The sequence below is a fragment of the Macrosteles quadrilineatus genome, unplaced genomic scaffold, assembly GCF_028750875.1.
Source record: "Macrosteles quadrilineatus isolate MER2022 unplaced genomic scaffold, UCM_ALF_1.0 Scaffold_2__2_contigs__length_208266976, whole genome shotgun sequence".
Lineage (NCBI taxonomy): Eukaryota > Metazoa > Arthropoda > Insecta > Hemiptera > Cicadellidae > Macrosteles > Macrosteles quadrilineatus.
The window spans coordinates 178,427,875-178,447,783 of record NW_026542595.1 but is presented as its reverse complement, the minus strand read 5'-3'; the positions used below and the strand labels follow the sequence as shown (position 1 = coordinate 178,447,783).

The 19,909-nt window shown below is 35.0% G+C and overlaps 3 protein-coding genes across 4 annotated transcripts in view; 2 read left to right on the top strand and 1 right to left on the bottom strand.

Moving 5' to 3' along the window:
* The window catches only part of LOC128983945 (cadherin-related tumor suppressor-like), a 195,398-nt gene extending 189,956 nt beyond the window's left edge, over positions 1 to 5,442 (top strand). The window contains exons 13-17 of the mRNA XM_054403221.1: positions 121 to 406; positions 1,064 to 1,508; positions 1,940 to 2,181; positions 3,199 to 3,470; positions 4,016 to 5,442. Of these exons, the coding sequence (XP_054259196.1) occupies positions 121 to 406; positions 1,064 to 1,508; positions 1,940 to 2,181; positions 3,199 to 3,470; positions 4,016 to 4,855 (2,085 nt within the window). The 3' untranslated portion in view covers positions 4,856 to 5,442. The remainder of the gene's footprint in view (positions 1 to 120; positions 407 to 1,063; positions 1,509 to 1,939; positions 2,182 to 3,198; positions 3,471 to 4,015) is intronic.
* Positions 5,443 to 10,001: 4,559 nt separating this feature from the next.
* On the top strand, positions 10,002 to 15,391 carry LOC128985856 (uncharacterized). The gene is made up of 2 exons (XM_054405801.1): positions 10,002 to 10,071; positions 14,095 to 15,391. Exon 2 carries the CDS (start codon positions 14,121 to 14,123, stop codon positions 15,243 to 15,245), a length of 1,125 nt encoding a protein of 374 aa, XP_054261776.1. The 5' UTR covers positions 10,002 to 10,071; positions 14,095 to 14,120; the 3' UTR covers positions 15,246 to 15,391.
* A 501-nt stretch (positions 15,392 to 15,892) lies between these two features.
* LOC128985855 (E3 ubiquitin-protein ligase TRIM9-like) overlaps positions 15,893 to 19,909 on the bottom strand; it is a 131,180-nt gene continuing 127,163 nt past the window's right edge. For both annotated transcript variants that reach the window (XM_054405799.1, XM_054405800.1), the window contains one exon: positions 15,893 to 19,432. In XM_054405799.1, the coding sequence (XP_054261774.1) occupies positions 19,313 to 19,432 (120 nt within the window). In that variant the 3' untranslated portion in view covers positions 15,893 to 19,312. The remainder of the gene's footprint in view (positions 19,433 to 19,909) is intronic.

Sequence of the window (19,909 nt, the reverse complement as noted above, 5' to 3'; positions counted from 1 at the left end):
ACAACAAATAAGCCAAACAACTCGTGTTTGATTCAACTCATTTGTCTTTACGTTCTGTTTAATATCCTGCTCATCACACTAGTGTAGATAACCTTCCTAACTCCTAATGATTGTTTGCAGCTGGTGGGAGGTCAGCTGGTGTACGTATCACAACTGGGCTCAGCTGGTTCGTTGGTCAACATGACTTTCGGAGAGAGAGGTGAAGTGTCCGATAACCAGTGGCACAATCTGACGCTAGTCTCTCAACACCGAGGGGGAGGGGTGGCCGTGTTGTTGGATGGTCGGAGGGTGGGGGAAGAGCTAGACACGGCTGGAGTACATGACTTCCTAGACCCTTACCTGACTGACCTGTACCTCGGGGGTGTGCGGAGGGACGTTTTTCCTGCACAGGACTCTGTCCCCATCAGTGAGTATTAAAAAAAACCATTAGTATTTTTTAGTGACTATTTAAAATGATTTTTCTTTTCTATTTATATGAGTACAGAGTACAGTAGCTCAGTGATTATAAGTTGGTTTGCAACCATCCATCTACTCATCTATATTGCAGTCATCACTGGCTTGCATATACGGCAGGACCATTGCACACACTAGTATATAGTGACTGGCAGTTTAGGTTAAAAAAATACTGTAAAAGAAGAAGATTCAACACTTTAAAATAGAAACAATTAATTATGATTATGTGTTTATTGTTTTTCAAGTAAAGCAAATACCAGAAACCTCTTTTAACACTTAAAACATATATTTACGCTTGTACTGTTACTCACAAGACGGTAAATATAAAAAAGATGGTAAGTGGTTTTTTCAAGCTACATAATGTTGGGAAAAGATCCTACTCTTGAAAACTTAGAATGTTCAAAAATGGCCAGATTGATTGAAATTATATTGTGAACATTTTATAAGATTTATATTAAACCTTAAAAAGTTTAATATAATTTTACTCTTCTGGTTTATTTGCTATGAAATAAAAAAATAAACATTGTTTTATCTATAAAAACATTCAATTTCTGCTAACATTTGAGCACATTTAAAAGTATAAATGTTAATCATTAACAACCCTTTACAGGTTTTTCCGGATGCCTTGCCAACTTCACAATCAACAATGAAATCCAACCGATGAACGGCTCTGGAAGTGTGTTCTTCGAGACTGTTCACTACGGCAAGGTCCTGATCGGATGTTCTGGGCCCATTGGAGTCGGAGCAGCAGCCTCTACCGACCCTCTCTCGATCGGCATCTCTCTGGTGCTCGTCTTCTTTGTGATCCTCCTAGTGGCCATCCTCGTGAGCTTCGTTGTGTTCCGGTTGCGAAAGCAGAAGAAGGAGAAGAGCGGTGGTGGAGTAGTTCACCCGAAGCAGAATGGTGGTGCGACCATGGTTGCTGGGGCGGTCAATGATGCTCGTTCTGGTCTACACCCCGAGTCTACCGTGCCTAGCTTTATGACTGACAACGGAGATGTCATCAGGGGAGTGGGAGGTCACCATTTGGTCGGACCTGAGCTCATATCTAAAAGGTAATATACTACCTTTCAGCAAGGATAGTATTTAGGGACTAACCGAGAGTGGAAATGTATCAACATTTACAGCATATTTGATACACTTTAAATTAAATTTTAATTAATATTAAAATTAACGTTTTGCAATCATTATTAAATAAGATTCCTCAGATGTTTAAGTGTGGTCATAGATACTGGTTGGTAGCTGAGTGGTCAAAGTACTTGCTGGTCAAAAGGTTGCCAAAGATTAGTTTCAACTGTTTTTTAAACTAAACAATAAAAATACTTTTGACTATGGAACATCAAATTTCAAAAACCAGGAACATAAACCAAAACGAAGGATTACAAGATAAACTGTGAAAACTTACCTATACCTCATATTACACAGTAATCAAGGCAAACGTCACACTCAATGAGCTAGTAAGTTAAATTATTTATGATTTCCACAGATACAAAGACCAGGACACGGTCAGTAGTGAGCACCAGCGACCACAGAGGCCAGACATCATAGAGAGGGAAGTGGTGGGAAAGTCTCCCCCCCCTAGAGACGAACACCATCCCCCTCTCCCCCACCACCCTCACGACCAGCCGTCCGTGGTGGGCGTGGACTCTGAGATGCCGGAGCACTACGACCTAGAGAACGCCAGCTCCATCGCTCCGTCAGACATTGATATAGTTTACCATTACAAAGGTACGGACGCTAATCAATACATTAAAATGTGTATTTTCCCCCTATGCTATTGTACTTAGAAAAACAATCATACAGACTTTGAGATAGGTGCACTTATGTACAACTGCAAAATGATAGCATTTCACATGCAACATGACGATTATATTCACAGAGTTACAGTTATCATGTTTTAAAGCGGTTTCACACCAATAGCTTTAGTTTGGATCAAGGTTTATGTTAAGAGCTTGCGTACAAATTCAAAATCCAAAACATTTTTATTTTCCTTACCTTTACATGCATACAAAAACAGTGTCAAATAGCAGTAAACTAGTCTAGGTATATACATTTTAAGTACCAAACTTTTATTAATTTTATAAGGCGCCTTTCCTATTAAATATATTGTAAATTTAGCTTTAAATGATTTAAAATTTGATTCATCCTTTATAGAGAGAGGTATGCAATTTCCTAAGAATAAGAATTAATGATCCGGCATAAGTTGTTTTTTTTCTAGACAATTCCATCTCGGAAAAATGATTGAAGTTACAATATCCTTTTTGTGTCGAACTGGGTTGCACAATCGGCTCATATTTTATGCTGTCTTTTAGCTATTTAAAAAATATAAGCTGCCAAAACTGAAAAAAATTTAGATTTTTGAAGTGAAATTCTTTAAAAGATTTTAAAACTTTGAGGTATGATACAAAGCAAGTTGATATTATTACTTTGTGATGTTTAAAAATAATTTTAAGTTTTATATCAAATACACATTAAATTGTTACAGTACCTACAAAATCTTAGGGGTGACGTTTATTTTCAAAACAGTAAGCAGGCATCTCAGCACACCTAACTCAAAAGCTTCCAATTTCTATGTCAGACTGATGGAACTAAAATTCATCCCACAATTTTCACCCTTAAATTTAATCACACTCCTGTAATTAGGATTGAAACTAAACTCATTCAATAACGTACCAGCTGATATGTGACAATGCGCACAAATGACACAACCAAAATCACAACATTAAAAACAACTCTTAATTTCAGGTTACCGAGAAGGTGCAAACCTGCGAAAGTACAAGGCAACTCCTCCCCACCTGCCTCCTGGAGCGCCCTACCACAAGCACCAAGGGGCGCAGCAGCATCGGCACTCGCCCCACCACTTCCCACCGCGGGACAGTCCTCGCTCTGTCCCTCCCCCGCCTGTGTCCAGGGTGGACTCTCCCAACAAGATCATACAACACCAGAGTACACCACTGGCAAGGCTCAGTCCCAGTAGTGAGCTGTCCCAACAGATGCCTAGGATACTTACGTTACAGGTAACAATCAACTGAACACTCAAACTTTTTTCCCAAATCCTAATTCTATTTTTAATGGTGATTAAAAAAATTTTAAATGATTTTCTGTCGGTGACATAGATTTTTATCATTGTAAGTGTTGTATTGTTTTATTGGTATCTTTTCCTGTTGTTTATGAAATAAATTACATTCACTAAGATGCATAGTTACTGTTTTACTGCAGATCTAATACAACATTCAGTGGTGTAATGAGGCGAGAACTTGTGGGAACGTGTTCTCGCTTGCTTTTTACAATAATCTTATATATTAAGCAACCTATTTGTGCTGTTTGGTTACAAAATGTCTTTAAAGCAAAAAATCAGTGAGCATTTTGGATACCACAATGTAAGGGATAGAACGGATAAGGGAGGCATTTTAGTCCTAGATCACCTGATGTCAGTCAGTTCTTCAACGAAGGTAAGCTTTCCCACCCTAGAAAATTTACATCTACTCCCCTGGTTGTCTCAAAGCTATTAGTTTAATCATTAAATTAAATTATAGAATTATAAGTGTTGTTATTTTTGCAGGACATCAGTGGGAAGCCGTTACAGTCTGCTCTGCTAGCCACAACGTCGTCATCTGGCGGGGTTGGGAAGGACGTGCTACACAGCAATAGCGAGCGGAGTCTCAACTCCCCTGTCATGAGCCAGCTGAGTGGACAGAGCTCATCAGCTGGTCGAAAGACACCAGGGACAGGTCCTGACGTGTCCAACGGGACCATCGCCATGGGCCTGACAGCTGAGGAGATCAACAGGCTCAACTCGCGTCCTCGCACGTCCAGTCTCGTCAGCACACTGGACGCAGTGTCGAGCTCTAGTGGCCGAGGAGGCAACCAAGCCACAACCGCACACCATTTACACCATGGGGCCGTCAACGGTGGAGACAACCACAGTTCTACGTCAACCGACGAGAGCGGCAACGATTCCTTCACCTGCAGTGAGATAGAGTATGACAACGGCAGTGTCACTGGCGACAAGTTGAGTGACGTAATATTTACCAAACTCAGTGCGGACGAAGAGACTAGAGGGAGGAGTGGGGATAACGGAACGCCCAATAAGCCACCCCCACCCCCCGCGTCGTATGACGGGTTTGACTCATCCTTCAGAGGGTCGTTAAGCACATTAGTGGCTTCGGACGACGACCTGTCTCATGTTGGAGGGCCGCTGTATCGACCCAACAACGGCTCGCCCTCCGCGATACCTGCAGCCTTGGGCTGGGACTATTTATTAAATTGGGGACCGAACTTTGAGAGTTTAGTGGGTGTGTTCAAAGACATTGCGGAACTTCCGGATTCTGTTAACGGAAGAGTTCCCTCCTCGCTGAGGTTGCCCAACGGTGCGGCAAAACCATCCGAAGAATACGTCTAATATTAGAGTAAGTTTGTCAGTACAATACGTGATAGATATAATGTGTACATTTTTATAACGAAGACTGTAAATTGTAAATTCTTCGAATGTGAATTTACCTGTAGTATTAATGAAGTATAATTAATTAATTTTGTTCAAATTGTACCCGTTTCTGATTTAAACGGTCAGGGAATAAATAGTAACTAGTTTTGACCAATTTCCGTTGTTGCCATTTTGGTATTGTCGTACTTGTACAGTACACCTCCCGAGTGACGCTTATGTAATTGCCATGTGTATACATTTATATCCTCTAGTGTAAATGAACCGTTTGTAGAGAAATTATGCTCAAAGAAACTACGAGAAACGATATATACGCCATATATGTGATGTAAATTGTATTGTATTCCACGAGTATTATTGTAAATTAATTTTATAGATCGACTGTATATATTTGTTAAAATATTTAAGTATGTATGAATGTGAAATGCTGTACGGTCGGTTAACATCTTAGCCATACGCAGTAGTGCCAAATATCTGTTGTTTTACCTTACAATGTGTGATTGTTGCTGACTGAGGTACGTTTGTAATAAAAAATTATTGATCATAAATTATTTTCCGTTATTTCTAACCCTTTTTTCATTTCCATTGTTTTTTAGTTGTCTTTAGACTTTTTTAATAGTTTTACTACAACCTTACACTGTACTAACCCTACAATAGGTATCTCCATAATTAATTACTATTCTTTGCAACTGCAACCATAACCTACAAATTCAACACAGAATCAAGTTTATTTTTTTCCTCAGTAAACTTATTTGAACCCTAGAACTCATTATATGTTTAAAAAAAATTGTGGTCTTTGGCCAATTTAGTATATTGCATGTTTCCAATATAAACTAAAAAAAAAACTGTTTAGCCTCTGCGAAAGCATTGACTATAAGTCAATGATACTATTAAAGTAGGACTAGATAGCATGAGTGCTCTCAAAAATAGTTCTGCTTTGTTTAATAACTCAAGTCTAAAATTATTGCTCAGTGGAATTCTGTTACTTTATTCTCAGGAGTCCCACACTAAAGGTTGATGCTCAGAATAATAATAATCTGTAAAAAGCATGTCAATCTTTGCTCTTTAGAGATGTGGTAATTTATAACTAATTATGAAGAATTTAACAGTTATCACTGTCAATAATCAAATTAGAGACTGTTAAATATGTAACATCACATATAGTCTAAGACCAGTAGGATAAAACTAGGCCTGACCTCGGCAAAATTAATAACAAAGCAAAACCAACTGGAATGTGTTAGGGATGCTTCCCTTAACATTTTGTGAAAATTCCCAACTTTTCCCACTGTAGCAAAATCCGCCATCTTGGAAAATGGCGGACAATCTATAAACACTGCAAGGTTCCACTTAAACACTTATTGTTCCCAAACCATTCCATCTAGAAAAGTCTAATTAGTCTTAGATTCTTCGCAATAATATTATCTACAAGAAAATATCATGTTAAATAATAGTAATATGACTTTTAATAGTGAAAAAACAAATTAAATTTTAAAATTAGTAAAAAAAGTAGACATATTCTAACTTTTTTTGGGTTTTCGCCATTGTTATTGAGGAAATGCAGATTTTACCTGCAACAAGCATGTAGAGCTTTAAATTCCGCTTCATTTCCATATATAATATAACAATGTTTGAGCAATATTGACGTAAACGGCGAGTGTCAAAAGTACACTCTCATGTAACGCTCCTGTGGGACCAAAATGTATATAGTGTGGTTGTATAAAGTGGCAGAATACTTCAGTTCTGGCGGGGAACATGCAACTTGAGGTGGTAGCATAGTATAGAAGTCCCTGAACGTAAAACTGCCCAGACCCCAATTTATAAGGACCTCGGTCGTCCGTAATGACGTCATCAAGATGGCGGCTGTAAAAGGATGCTGGGTCGCCATGAATCGGTCATAACACCCAATTGCCTGAACCGATTTTAATGAAATTTGGCATACAAGTGCTTGAATACTTTATCCCAGCCCAGGTTGTCAATGGTCGAGTTTGATTAAGTCGTTTCAAAATGGCGGAGGTTAATAATTAAAATAATACAACTGTTTCGGGTTTTTTGTGTTTTCAACTCCCTCCAGAGATCTGCATCAACCTTATAATTTTCCTTGCAATCACAGGATGTGATACCGTCTCTAAATTTCATGGAATTGGCAAAATACCCCCACCACAGCAAACCTGCAGACTAAGTGAGTTTCTATTTGCCTGATTTGATTTTAAATTAAATCTATTTCAATAACATTAGACTTCATGAGTACCTGGGTTTGCTGCTCCAGGGAGAGTAATAAAGCAAGTTTTTTATTTATATAATAGTAGCATAGTTTAAAATAAATACATTTGCCAAGTTTCATAAAATATATCTCCAACCAAGCAAACTAAAACAGTTTATTTATTATCCGTAAGAATAATTTTAAATTTACAATTCTTCGAATTATCTCCGTAACCAATACCCGTACAAAAATACATCAGTATACTAAATTATTTGTTTGCCTAAGCTCTTCACAATTATTTAGAGATGAATTAGGGATTTCTATGTTTTGATGTTAAAAAATGAGAAAAAACCTATTTTTACCCCATAAATCCCCCCAACTACTCCATTCCCATATGGTATGGTCAAGCTGGTTCGTTAACTTATTCGAAGAAACGTAGGCGTACACGTTTGTATAAAATTTCATCGAAATCGGGTCATTTTTGTGTGATTTATTGTGCTAACGGACACACACATAAACAGGGTGTTCAAAAACACCTACATACCAATTTTAGAGAAAATAATTACCTTGGTCCAATTCAAAATTTCAATAAGGCGGGCATTTTAATTTTTAAAATCAAAATTACTGAAAATGGCAGATTTTATGAAAAAGTGTCAAGAAAACTTTTGGTTAGCATTTAAATTTCCTATCAAACTACTTTCAGTTCAAAACAATCCAATAAAAATAATTTAAATATTAAGACTTTTAGTCTCATTCCGACTCTATTTACAACTAAAAATCGTGATATATCAGTCATTTCTCTTAAAAAAATTTTGAACTTGTTATCGTTTGAATGGGAATTTTAAATATTAAACAGACGTCCTTGACACTTTTTCATAAAATCTTCAATTTTCAATAATTTTGTATTTAAAAATTAAAAGAACACCATATTTAATTGGATTTAGTCGGAATGAGACTAAAAGTCTTAATATTTAAATTATTTTTATTGGATTGTTTTTAACTGAAAGTAGTTTGATAGGAAATTTAAATGCTAACCAAAAGTTTTCTTGACACTTTTTCATAAAATCTGCCATTTTCAGTAATTTTGATTTTAAAAATAAAATGCCCGCCTTATTGAAATTTTGAATTGGACCAAGGTAATTATTTTCTCTAAAATTGGTATGTAGGTGTTTTTGAACACCCTGTTTATGTGTGTGTCCGTTAGCACAATAAATCACACAAAAATGACCCGATTTCGATGAAATTTTATACAAACGTGTACACCTACGTTTCTTCGAATAAGTTAACGAACCAGCTTGACCATACCATGGGAATGGAGTAGTTGGGGGGATTTATGGGGTAAAAATAGGTTTTTTCTCATTTTTTAACATCAAAACATAGAAATCCCTAATTTATCTCTAAAAAATTGTGAAGAGCTTAGGCAAACAAATAATTTAGTATACTGATGTATTTTTGTACGGGTATTGGTTACGGAGATAATTCGAAGAATTGTAAATTTAAAATTATTCTTACGGATAATAAATAAACTGTTTTAGTTTGCTTGGTTGGAGATATATTTTATGAAACTTGGCAAATGTATTTATTTTAAACTATGCTACTATTATATAAATAAAAAACTTGCTTTATTACTCTCCCTGGAGCAGCAAACCCAGGTACTCATGAAGTCTAATGTTATTGAAATAGATTTAATTTAAAATCAAATCAGGCAAATAGAAACTCACTTAGTCTGCAGGTTTGCTGTGGTGGGGGTATTTTGCCAATTCCATGAAATTTAGAGACGGCATCACATCCTGTGATTGCAAGGAAAATTATAAGGTTGATGCAGATCTCTGGAGGGAGTTGAAAACACAAAAAACCCGAAACAGTTGTATTATTTTAATTATTAACCTCCGCCATTTTGAAACGACTTAATCAAACTCGACCATTGACAACCTGGGCTGGGATAAAGTATTCAAGCACTTGTATGCCAAATTTCATTAAAATCGGTTCAGGCAATTGGGTGTTATGACCGATTCATGGCGACCCAGCATCCTTTTACAGCCGCCATCTTGATGACGTCATTACGGACGACCGAGGTCCTTATAAATTGGGGTCTGGGCAGTTTTACGTTCAGGGACTTCTATACTATGCTACCACCTCAAGTTGCATGTTCCCCGCCAGAACTGAAGTATTCTGCCACTTTATACAACCACACTATATACATTTTGGTCCCACAGGAGCGTTACATGAGAGTGTACTTTTGACACTCGCCGTTTACGTCAATATTGCTCAAACATTGTTATATTATATATGGAAATGAAGCGGAATTTAAAGCTCTACATGCTTGTTGCAGGTAAAATCTGCATTTCCTCAATAACAATGGCGAAAACCCAAAAAAAGTTAGAATATGTCTACTTTTTTTACTAATTTTAAAATTTAATTTGTTTTTTCACTATTAAAAGTCATATTACTATTATTTAATATGATATTTTCTTGTAGATAATATTATTGCAAAGAATCTAAGACTAATTAGACTTTTCTAGATGGAATGGTTTGGGAACAATAAGTGTTTAAGTGGAACCATGCAGTGTTTATAGATTGTCCGCCATTTTCCAAGATGGCGGATTTTGCTACAGTGGGAAAAGTTGGGAATTTTCACAAAATGTTAAGGGAAGCATCCCTAACACATTCCAGTTGGTTTTGCTTTGTTATTAATTTTGCCGAGGTAAAAGTCTAAAAGGCCTAGCCTAATAAAACTGATTCATCGTACACTTAATATGTGGAGACCACCAACATATATTTGGTTCTCAATTTGTGGTTGGCATTACTGAGGAAGGAAAAAAGTAGACAGCTGTGCTGTGTTGTTGGCCTTGGGAAACCTCCCCCCCCCACAGGCACAGCTAGCAACCGAACCGAACGACTCTCAAGTGGAATGATGAAATCATTTCAGTACCAGACCAGTACTGTACTTTCCTTGTTGCACCATCGATACATTTAGGTAGGGTGTAAATTTATTCTTCAGATAAAAACAGTTTATATACTTGCTTTAGGATAAAAGAGTTTTATTATGTATGTTATAATGGGTTTAAAGAGCTTAATTCAATCAGAGAGTTTCTTAAAAATTAACAGACACCAAAAACAATTTTTTAGTATGAGTGTTTAGTTTCTTATTTTTACCATACTAAGCTGTTGGTAAGTTTATTAACATGTGTTAACTCCTATTATTATTGTCACACATAATGTTTTTTACCAACCACCACTACATTATTTACATGTACGTACATTAGTTGACATCTGCTATAACCTACATGCATTATACAAAACTGTGCAATAACTTAATGGGTTGTGAGTTTATAATTCAAGATATTTATTTTATTTTGAGATTTTAGTGAATGTAAATAGTATTTAACATAATCCTGTAATCATCCTTTATTCATTATTATTATACTGGTATCTATCATCATAGGTTCATAAGATTATTGTCTTACGGGCTTTCAATCATTGGAAATATCTTCAACTGTGTAATACAATACAAAATAATACATTTTTTCGAATGGGTAGCCTCTGGATTATCAAGATACAATTAAGTGGTTTAAATACCTGTAATGTCGATAATCCAATATGCCAATATATCCAATTGGATGATATTGGATTATCGACATTTACAGGTATTTAAACCACTTAAAATAATAAAAGTGCAGAAGGGCACGGTGCCCATTTGAGCCGTGTCTATATTTTGTTAAATTAATTGATAGTGGTTTACAGCAACTGGATAAAACATTTTACAATATTTATGAAGAAATATGTGCATGATTTAGGTCATTAGCTGGAAAACTGCAATATACTGTAGACTTTTCAGAGCTAGGTTACTTCAAATTATTCAAAAGCTTAGTGAAAACATAATATATTTAATATATTTATCATATATTTATTTTCTCAACTTTGTTTTGTGAATTGAGTGTAGGTATAGGAGATAGTTGTAATGGTCGCATGTATTATTATGTAGTCTTTTTTTGGCCATCTGTAGTATATAGCCAAATTGCAATGTTAAATGTAAAATGGTGTTTGCCGTATACAAAATAAACAAAACAAACAAATAAACAAAATATAGATATACAAATAAGAACTTGAACTCTTAGAGAGCCTTTGAATTTTATTAGACTAACGAAAAGGGTTGTGCATGTTTACTAGCGCTACTCAGCAACAAAAACCATTTAATTTATCTCTAAAATATATATATTCTTATATTTCTCCAACAGAAAATTCATCTGCAGAAGAATTTTATTGTGCTCTTAATATGTCATTCGCATTATTTGTTGCCAATGAAGCTGCAAGACCATATAAATGAGGAGGCCCCTAACAGTTCAAGAATAAAAGCCAACTTCACTTCAAGTATATTCCACTACACCTAACATTCCGTAGTGAGATTATATTGACATCTTTATGTAACTGATAAGGCTGAGCCAACTAACTGGCATCCCACATGTCAAGGAATTCCAGCTTTAACAGTAACACCACAACCAATTTCTCAAAACTGTGCTAGACTAGAGGGTTTCTCATAAATGTGCTACACGTTATTAATTGGCACAGAAGTACGATATGAACTGACGCGACGTGACGAAGGAAAAACCAAACTTACACTAAAACTGATATACTTCTCTTTGAAGTTACAACGTGTCTTCTCAACAAACAGATTTTTTTTTCAAATAAAATCATAGATTAATCCACATTACACTGATGAAATCACGCAAGTGTTTAACTCCAAAAGATCCACCAATACGATTTTAATACTATTTAAAGGTTCTTCCAAAGGAAGAGATACCAGATATTATACTAACAACTGCGATGACGTACAGTATGGGAAATATTTTATTCATTAATTGAATGATCAACCATATTTTGCTAACTAACGCAATTAATATCATTATTGGTTTTACACTTACTAATCAATGCTAAATGGTCAAAATATGTATAATTTCACTCAATTTATCGTAGTTAGATGAATTAGCGTAAGCCTTGAAAGTAACCGCCGATTTCGACGGGTTTCACCTAGTTAAAATGAATTTTAAATGTCACATTTTAATAGTGTTAAATTAAATTACTGGTATCTAATATTCTCTAGGCTACACGATTTTGAAAATCCTAGAAAATTACAAAACTTAATTTTCAAATATCAATTTGTTGCACAACTTTTACATAGGCTATATATGAAACATAGCTTTGGTTACAGTTTATGCTACTTTTGAATAAATAAGTAGGCTTAATTTATTCTGATAAATGCAATTGATTTGTAGTTTGATGTACACATCTTTGACCCTCCTTTTTAAACTCTTTAATTGATGCCATAAAAATGAAATCAGTATACATTATAGGATGACATCACCAGGTCATTTCAAGTTGGCTGTTTGAATAGTTTCAACAAATGTCAAATTAAATTTTTATACTGGTTACTGTTGAAATTAGATAGGGTTACTGTTTAGTACCTCAAGTCAAAAGTTTTGAAAACCTAGATTACGCTCAACCTCATTCTTATTTCTACTCTCATTCTTAATGATTCCAACAAGAAATTTTCAGTTGCCATATTATTTGGTAAATAACACAATCATAATAGATAAAAAAATTATACTTTTAGAGACATAGATGCATGTATTTTCCTACCAGCTTTAGTCCTTCATATTGTAGACTGCAGCTAAAAGAAGAATGCTAGAGTCGGGACCTTGTAAGTTTGCAGTTGGTGACAGCCAATCACAAGACAAGGCTATAGTGCGACGTTGCCACATCGCACTAATAAAATATACTAAGCAATGTTTTCAAATCAGCTGGTATTATTAGATTTGGCAACACTGCACGGTTCTCATTGGTTCATTCAAACCCATATGGTAAATAGGCTCCTCCCTCAACTGCAAACTTATGTGGTCCCGACTCTAGATATATATTGTTGTAGTGTTTTGTTGGAAACAAACTTTGTTTATTCATGAGTGCATTACTCATTCAGTAACATTGATGGACTTAAAACTGATAGTGTTGGTGGACACAGGTGTATCTAAACTCTAAATGTGCACAAAAAATATTTTTTTCAAAAAAACTGTATGTGAACTATCCTCATAAGAAAACTCTTCACTTAGCATTTCCTATGCTTTTACTGGATTTTACACTTACTGTAATATATTCACACACATTTTTTAAGTACAGTATAAACCCGCTAAACCAACCTCGGCTAGTCAGACTCATTGGTTAACAGACATCAGCATCGCCTATCATTGACAATGTTATCACAGTAATATCTTGACCATTTCCCACTATCATGGCAAAAATCTATACCCCTACGGTCATGAAAAAATTATCATCGTCTTTTCTTTGTTACCTGTGATTGTGGCCAACTCCCGAATATCCCCAGCAGTAACGGAGACATTATCATCGTCTACCACGATCGGTGAAATATTGAGCGTCTCTCATGGTCATAGAAACATTATCATCTTCCAAGATTGCGGCGAAATTCTGAATATCTGCTGCGGTAAACAAAAAAACATCATTGTCTAAATTGGATCCTGCCAAAATCCTGAAATACTTGGAAAATCCGACCCTTTCACTGTTTCGGCCATGGTCTCGGTCCAGTGGGTGGCGGATTAGTGACACTGTTTCGGCCATGGTCTCGGTCCAGTGGGTGGCGGATTAGTGACACTGTTTCGGCCATGGTCTCGGTCCAGTGGGTGGCGGATTAGTGACACTGTTTCGGCCATGGTCTCGGTCCAGTGGGTGGCGGATTAGTGACACTGTTCTGTAACAACAAAAGCACTCTATGTGTTAGAGGCTCCCTTAGCACATTTAGCTGGTAGTTTCACCATAAATCCCAGATCCTAGCAGTCTGACAGGAGTCGTAAATATTAAATTATTTAGCTAATGTTTAGGCCTACTGGAACTTATTGTTGAATAACAAGTAAGAATGACGATGAGGTTGAAGCCAAACCTAGTGTAAGTTACATAAATGTCAACAGCTAACATTTTTCAAATATTTTTACAGAGAGGGAAGAAAAAGTGAATGTCAAAATGCCACCATACAACATTATTATTGGGGAAGAAACTGCTGAAGATTTGATCAAATATAAACTTGATTTACAAACAAACAAGAAAACAGCTGGTAATTACTTGAAAAATCAACTAAGCAAATTGCCAAAGAAAGAGCAGTCACTAGGTGAAGTAACCGTTGGCGAATTTTTGCAAATGTTGTTGTTAACGAAGAAATACAAGTGTTTTGCAGATTCGGAAGTTAGAGGGGACGGATCAGACTGGAATAGGACAGAGTTCAGTATCCTTGGTGAAATATCGGTTACGATGGAAGTCCAGGTTTATGACAATGGGGTGTGGAAAGTCAACGACAAAGCATTCAAAGTCCATAACTCTCCAATCACAGCTCACCTTCTGTATACCCCGGGTCCTCTCTTGGGTGGGAGAAAATTCCATGGGATAACCCCAGATTATGAGGCTATTACAACAAATGATAGTATAAATCAAGAGAAATACAACAAGCTCATGAAAAGAAGATTATTTCCCATTTTCCTTTATGCAGATGAAACAGCTAAGAAAAATAATAAAAAGGCACTAGTTGTAATTCCAGGTTTGGGCTGTGGAGTATTTGCCAAAAGATTCAAGGGAGAAATGGGAGAGTATTTAAATAGAGCTTTGAAATCTGTCATCAAAGATCTTCCACCCTGCGAAAATATCGCTTGTGTTAGATACGATCCGTACGATGAATGTGAAGATTGCGAAGAGGTTATTGACTCAGTAAAATTTCGTCTGAGGAAATATAATGGTCCATTGGGTAAACCCCAGCTCTCGAAAGTTGAAGACTTCGAAGAGACGAAGGGTGAGTTTGAAAACTGCATTTTATACAAGGTCGTAGCCTGGGACCACGTCTCCTTTCCGGGAAATAACTACTTCCTGGGGTCGCGCAGAACGGACGATGGAGTTGCAGGCGCTGCCACCAACACGATGGAAGTACTAACCGGAATTAAAGGTTGCTATTCCCCGGGATACTATTTAAATGATAAAGGCAACCGGAAATGGATAACTGTTGCCTCCAATAATAATACTGAATTGATTGTTGATGGAAATGTGAGGGTTTCTGTGGATGATTGTAAGCTCATTGATCTAAGTGAGTACAAAGCAAGGTAGGTTTTCATAAGTTTGAATGCATCACATGTTTCAAATCAAGGTCTACATTGTATTTATGATTGAAAGTGCGGAGATGCTGTAAAATACAGATTGTTGTATCCAGTTTTCATCAACTGCTGTTGATATGATTTAAATAATAAAAAAAATGTGCTATTTATTTTAAAACATAACAATTTTCATTCCTTGCGAGATTCCATAACCCCTATATACTTTACATGTTGCATTTACAGCTTGCTAAATTTGATTAGTCTACTGTCATTGTCGTAACAATTGTTTTCTTGTATATTTTTTTTTGCTTGTACAATGGTGGCAATTCACGACCTGTAAACAGATTTCTCGAGTTGTATCTAGCACAGAACCTAGTGAGTGAGAGTTTATCCCAGGGTGGCCAGAGAAGCACACTCAGTAGTGCTTTACAACCTTTCTGAGCCAAATCAACAGTGGTGACTGGTCCAGCAGCAGACAAGTCATAATTAGTTCATTTGAAATAACTTGTTCCTCAACTTCTTACATAAGTAGGCCTATAAAATAAACAATCACAAGTGAAGTAGATAGAACCTTAGTTTAAGAATAAGAGAGACCTTCTACATTCTAGCTGTGTAATTCTCATAAAATGGAAAACTAGTAGGATCAATTGAAAAAACAACTTCGATTTTCAATATTTATTGATTTATCTTTACACACAATTGTGTACAGATATATAGACTTAAAATTGCTCTACTTTAAATGCATAACAACAAAAATAAACATTCAGATAAATTCAAAATATTGTAAAAAATGCTGGGTAGGCTACATAATGCCTTAATTTAAACACACATACTGAACAAATTTATGGTAATATCAATGAACCTTATCTCAAAATGCAGAGGTTTAGAAATTTATTGAAACATTTAACATTAACAATTCATATAAAGATAAATTAGAAACATGATAAAAAAATACAAAGTAGGTATACCCTACATACAAACTTTATAAAACCTTAGTTGGTAAAAAAGATTATCAATGGAAATCAGAGGAATATGTTAGCTCAATAGATGTAGGGTGTTGAACAATATGCCATTTGTAAAGTTGGAAACATTAATTTGATTAATAAACATCAATGAAAGGTAATAAAAGAATGAGGGAATTTATATTGTGTTTTCAGGATCAACCTATTTGAAAGTTTATGTATCTAAAATTATATATTTAAATTTAGGTATCTTTTTTCATAAATGGAAAAATATATTAAATGAAAATGCTATCAATGAGGTTGATAAAGTTAGTAGTTTTTTGCTTAAGCCATTTTTATCTATAAGTTTTATCGTCTGAAGATCCTTCTTGAAGTTAAGGTGTTAAAGCAAGTCTTCTAAGATGTAAAGTTGTCTTTGAATTATAATACTGATAGTTATAAAATATAAATAACTACGGTATTTAAAAATGAAGGAGTTCTAAACAACTTATTTGACATATTCATACTTTGTAATGGCTACACAATAAATAATTATATGCAGTTACTAGCTTAAGTAGATGAACTGTTAAAGTTCTTTAAGTTGTTTAAGTTCTTGTATCTAGAAAGTAAAGAACTATCTGTTTGTTTTTAGCAAATTTAAAAGTTTATCCTATGTAATATTCAGGTTCAATTTTAGATTTTGAAAATAAGGCACCGATTTAAAAGTACAATAAGTGACCATGTCTCCTTTGCGATGTGTAGCCTTACAATACAATAACTTTGAAAAAGTATACAAATAAAAACATAATAATATTCATTAAAACCAAAAAAATTTAATTCTGTCCGTTCATTAGCTTATAAACTGATTCAAGTCAAAAATAAACTTAAGTGTTGAATTACAAGCTTTAATCATAACAGTGGATGAAAGTAAACCCTAAAGAAAGTATTTTGTAAATAGTATTTAGGTAGTATTATGTTTAACAAGTTCTTCTCTTACTAGATTACTCTCCGGGTTGTTTATCATTAAAGTTAATACATAAATGTTTCAATATAATCAACTAGGTAAGTTTAAAAGTAAATATAGTCAAACAGTTTTTCATAGGAACTAAACACAAAATAAGGACTAAATCGGCAGTATCGATTTCCATGTATTTTACATAATTGCTTTGAGAGTTAAATATGAATACAGACATTTACAAAATTCTCAATTTCAATTTAGAGAGTTATTCTAACAGAACTCTAAATTCAATTATATAAAAATACAAATCGCCAATCTCAACTCGGTAATAATTTCAGACTTATAATAAATTACAAAAAGCACACACATACTTGCTCGGTAATATTTACAGTACAAATCTTCAACAAATATTTTGTATTTACAGTAATATACAAGATACATGTGGGTGCTGGCGAGTAAAGTACCTATAGACATTTAGATTCTCTTCTAACCCTGGATATGTGACATAGTTGCTTTGTGGTAGTGGCGTTGACTCTACAAATAACAACCTAAAACTGCTACAAAAGTTGACAGAGCTATATCTAGTCTGCAACTGAAATCTGTAAGTGACATGGACATTATTACGCTTTATCTCAAACTGGAGTTTTACTGTATTGTTAAATTCATTATTAGTAAATTTTGTAAGCAATCTTTTAGAAGAATTGATTAAATTTTGCACTATTCTAGTAGTTTCAGCATTAAAATTTTGGTTAGTAATGGTGTGTAATGTTAGATGTCCATAAATTTGTATTTATGTTTACGTGAACAATGGATTTGTATTTGCTAGATCTATTTTTAAATTATTATTGATCAAACAAAATCTAATTTTTGAGTCTGTGGTCAATCTAAAACTTAAATATCACATTACGGTATGTGAATTTATTGATGAAAATTTTTGTCTAAGAGCTAAACATAAACTAAATAGTGGACCAGAAAAAACATACTTTGAGATCATGTTTGGTACCCTACTAAAACTATGTTAGTTTTCATCTAATTACTTAAACTAGTCCTACAACGCTTTTAGAAAAGTGAGTGGTGATTTCTATTAATTTCTTGATAAAATATGGCACGAGAATCTGTGAGCAATAACAGTTTGGAAATCTGTTGTTGAATCTAGTTTTACTTAATTGTACTTAAAATTTTGCACTGTGATGGAAAAAAAATATTTAAAATATTTACAGCATCCATCTTCATTAATTCAACCAGTTTGAGTTGGTGTTTCACATTTTTCAGGATGAAAAGTATAATATAAATAAAGCAGATTTTAAATGCATACAATTGTCATAAGCCTGTCAGTTTTTATAAAAAAATTATTATACACATTTTATTATATACACACATTTTTCAACTTCTAAATACAAATTTTATGCTCTACACGAGCAGTATTTCATATTTTGCAGAAAATTACACATTCTTCAAACGGTACGCCTGTACACAGTTCTTGCTACATATGTAAGTATAATAACATGTCAAATTGTTTGGATGTTGTAGGAGCTATTCATATGAGCGTTTTAAATTCTCTTGTTCCTTATCATAGAGTAATATTTGAGGTTTTATGGGATATAAATGGACAACCAATCCCACATTCTTCCGCTGTGAAATGAACCGCTGAAATGAAGCAGTCTCCAAATAAGCGTGGCTCTGTTAAAATGGGAACCCTGTAAAAAGAAATGCGCAACCAAGAGTGTCCTTTCTATACTCCATTCCAAATCAACCTTGCAGTTCAGATCTTATGGGAGATTGTGCTAACATAATTACTGGAAAAAGCATGCCTTTGGGTTGTGTCAGTTGCCCTCCCAACCCTTGTGAAGGTGTTAAAAGTACATTTCACTATTATCTGTTACCACACTTTTTAAAGATTGGTATTTTGAGCTAATGAATTGGATTTTGACTAAGGCACAGTCAAAATTAGTGTAGTAGAAAATTTAAAAGTAAAGGAGTGTTTTGTACCCTTTTTATTAAAGGGCAGCTAGTATCACTGAAACTGCCATTTAAATTGGCTTGTGGCGCTAAGTTCTGCACGGTGAATGTGGAATGGAGTGTAGCTTAGAATCTCAGATTTGTTGTACAACCCCACGTCTACTCGCTGACCTCCTGGTGGACGATGGCCTGGGTGGTGAAGGTGGTGCGGTTCCGCCGACCTCATGTGTCGTCAGACTCGGACGGAGGGTCGAGAGCCGTGTGAAGAGTGACGGACATTCCCCTGTTGAGACTAACCGCTGGGTAGAACACTCCGTATAGGTCTTGGAAAGCTATCGGACCCTGGACAATTTACGAGGTTAAAATTTATACTGTGATTCTTGGCACATTTTTACCTCCAAAGATGATGTTTCAGACTATTGAAATACTTTTTTTGATAGTGAAAAACAGAGGATGGATAAAACATGGTCCCTTACATAAATGTAAAAATTACAATTGTGTTGACAAACATAAAATAATAAAATAAAACTCCTATATTCTCCTTTGCTGACCCAGAAGGCACTATTGTCAACATGAAAATATTGACAATCAAACATTGACAATTATTAGTATTAACTATTTACTGTGTATCACTTGCTAAGAATTCAAGGTGTTAGACGTTACGCCACAGCTAAATTAAATGCTACTTTTCATGATTTTACTGTGTGGCAGAACGGGTAAAATAATATTCAGTAAAAATATATTAGTTAATTACTGTCTACTCAATCAAGTGCAATTTTTAAGCTGTGCACTTGATTTAATGTTTTCCTGTTATGTCTT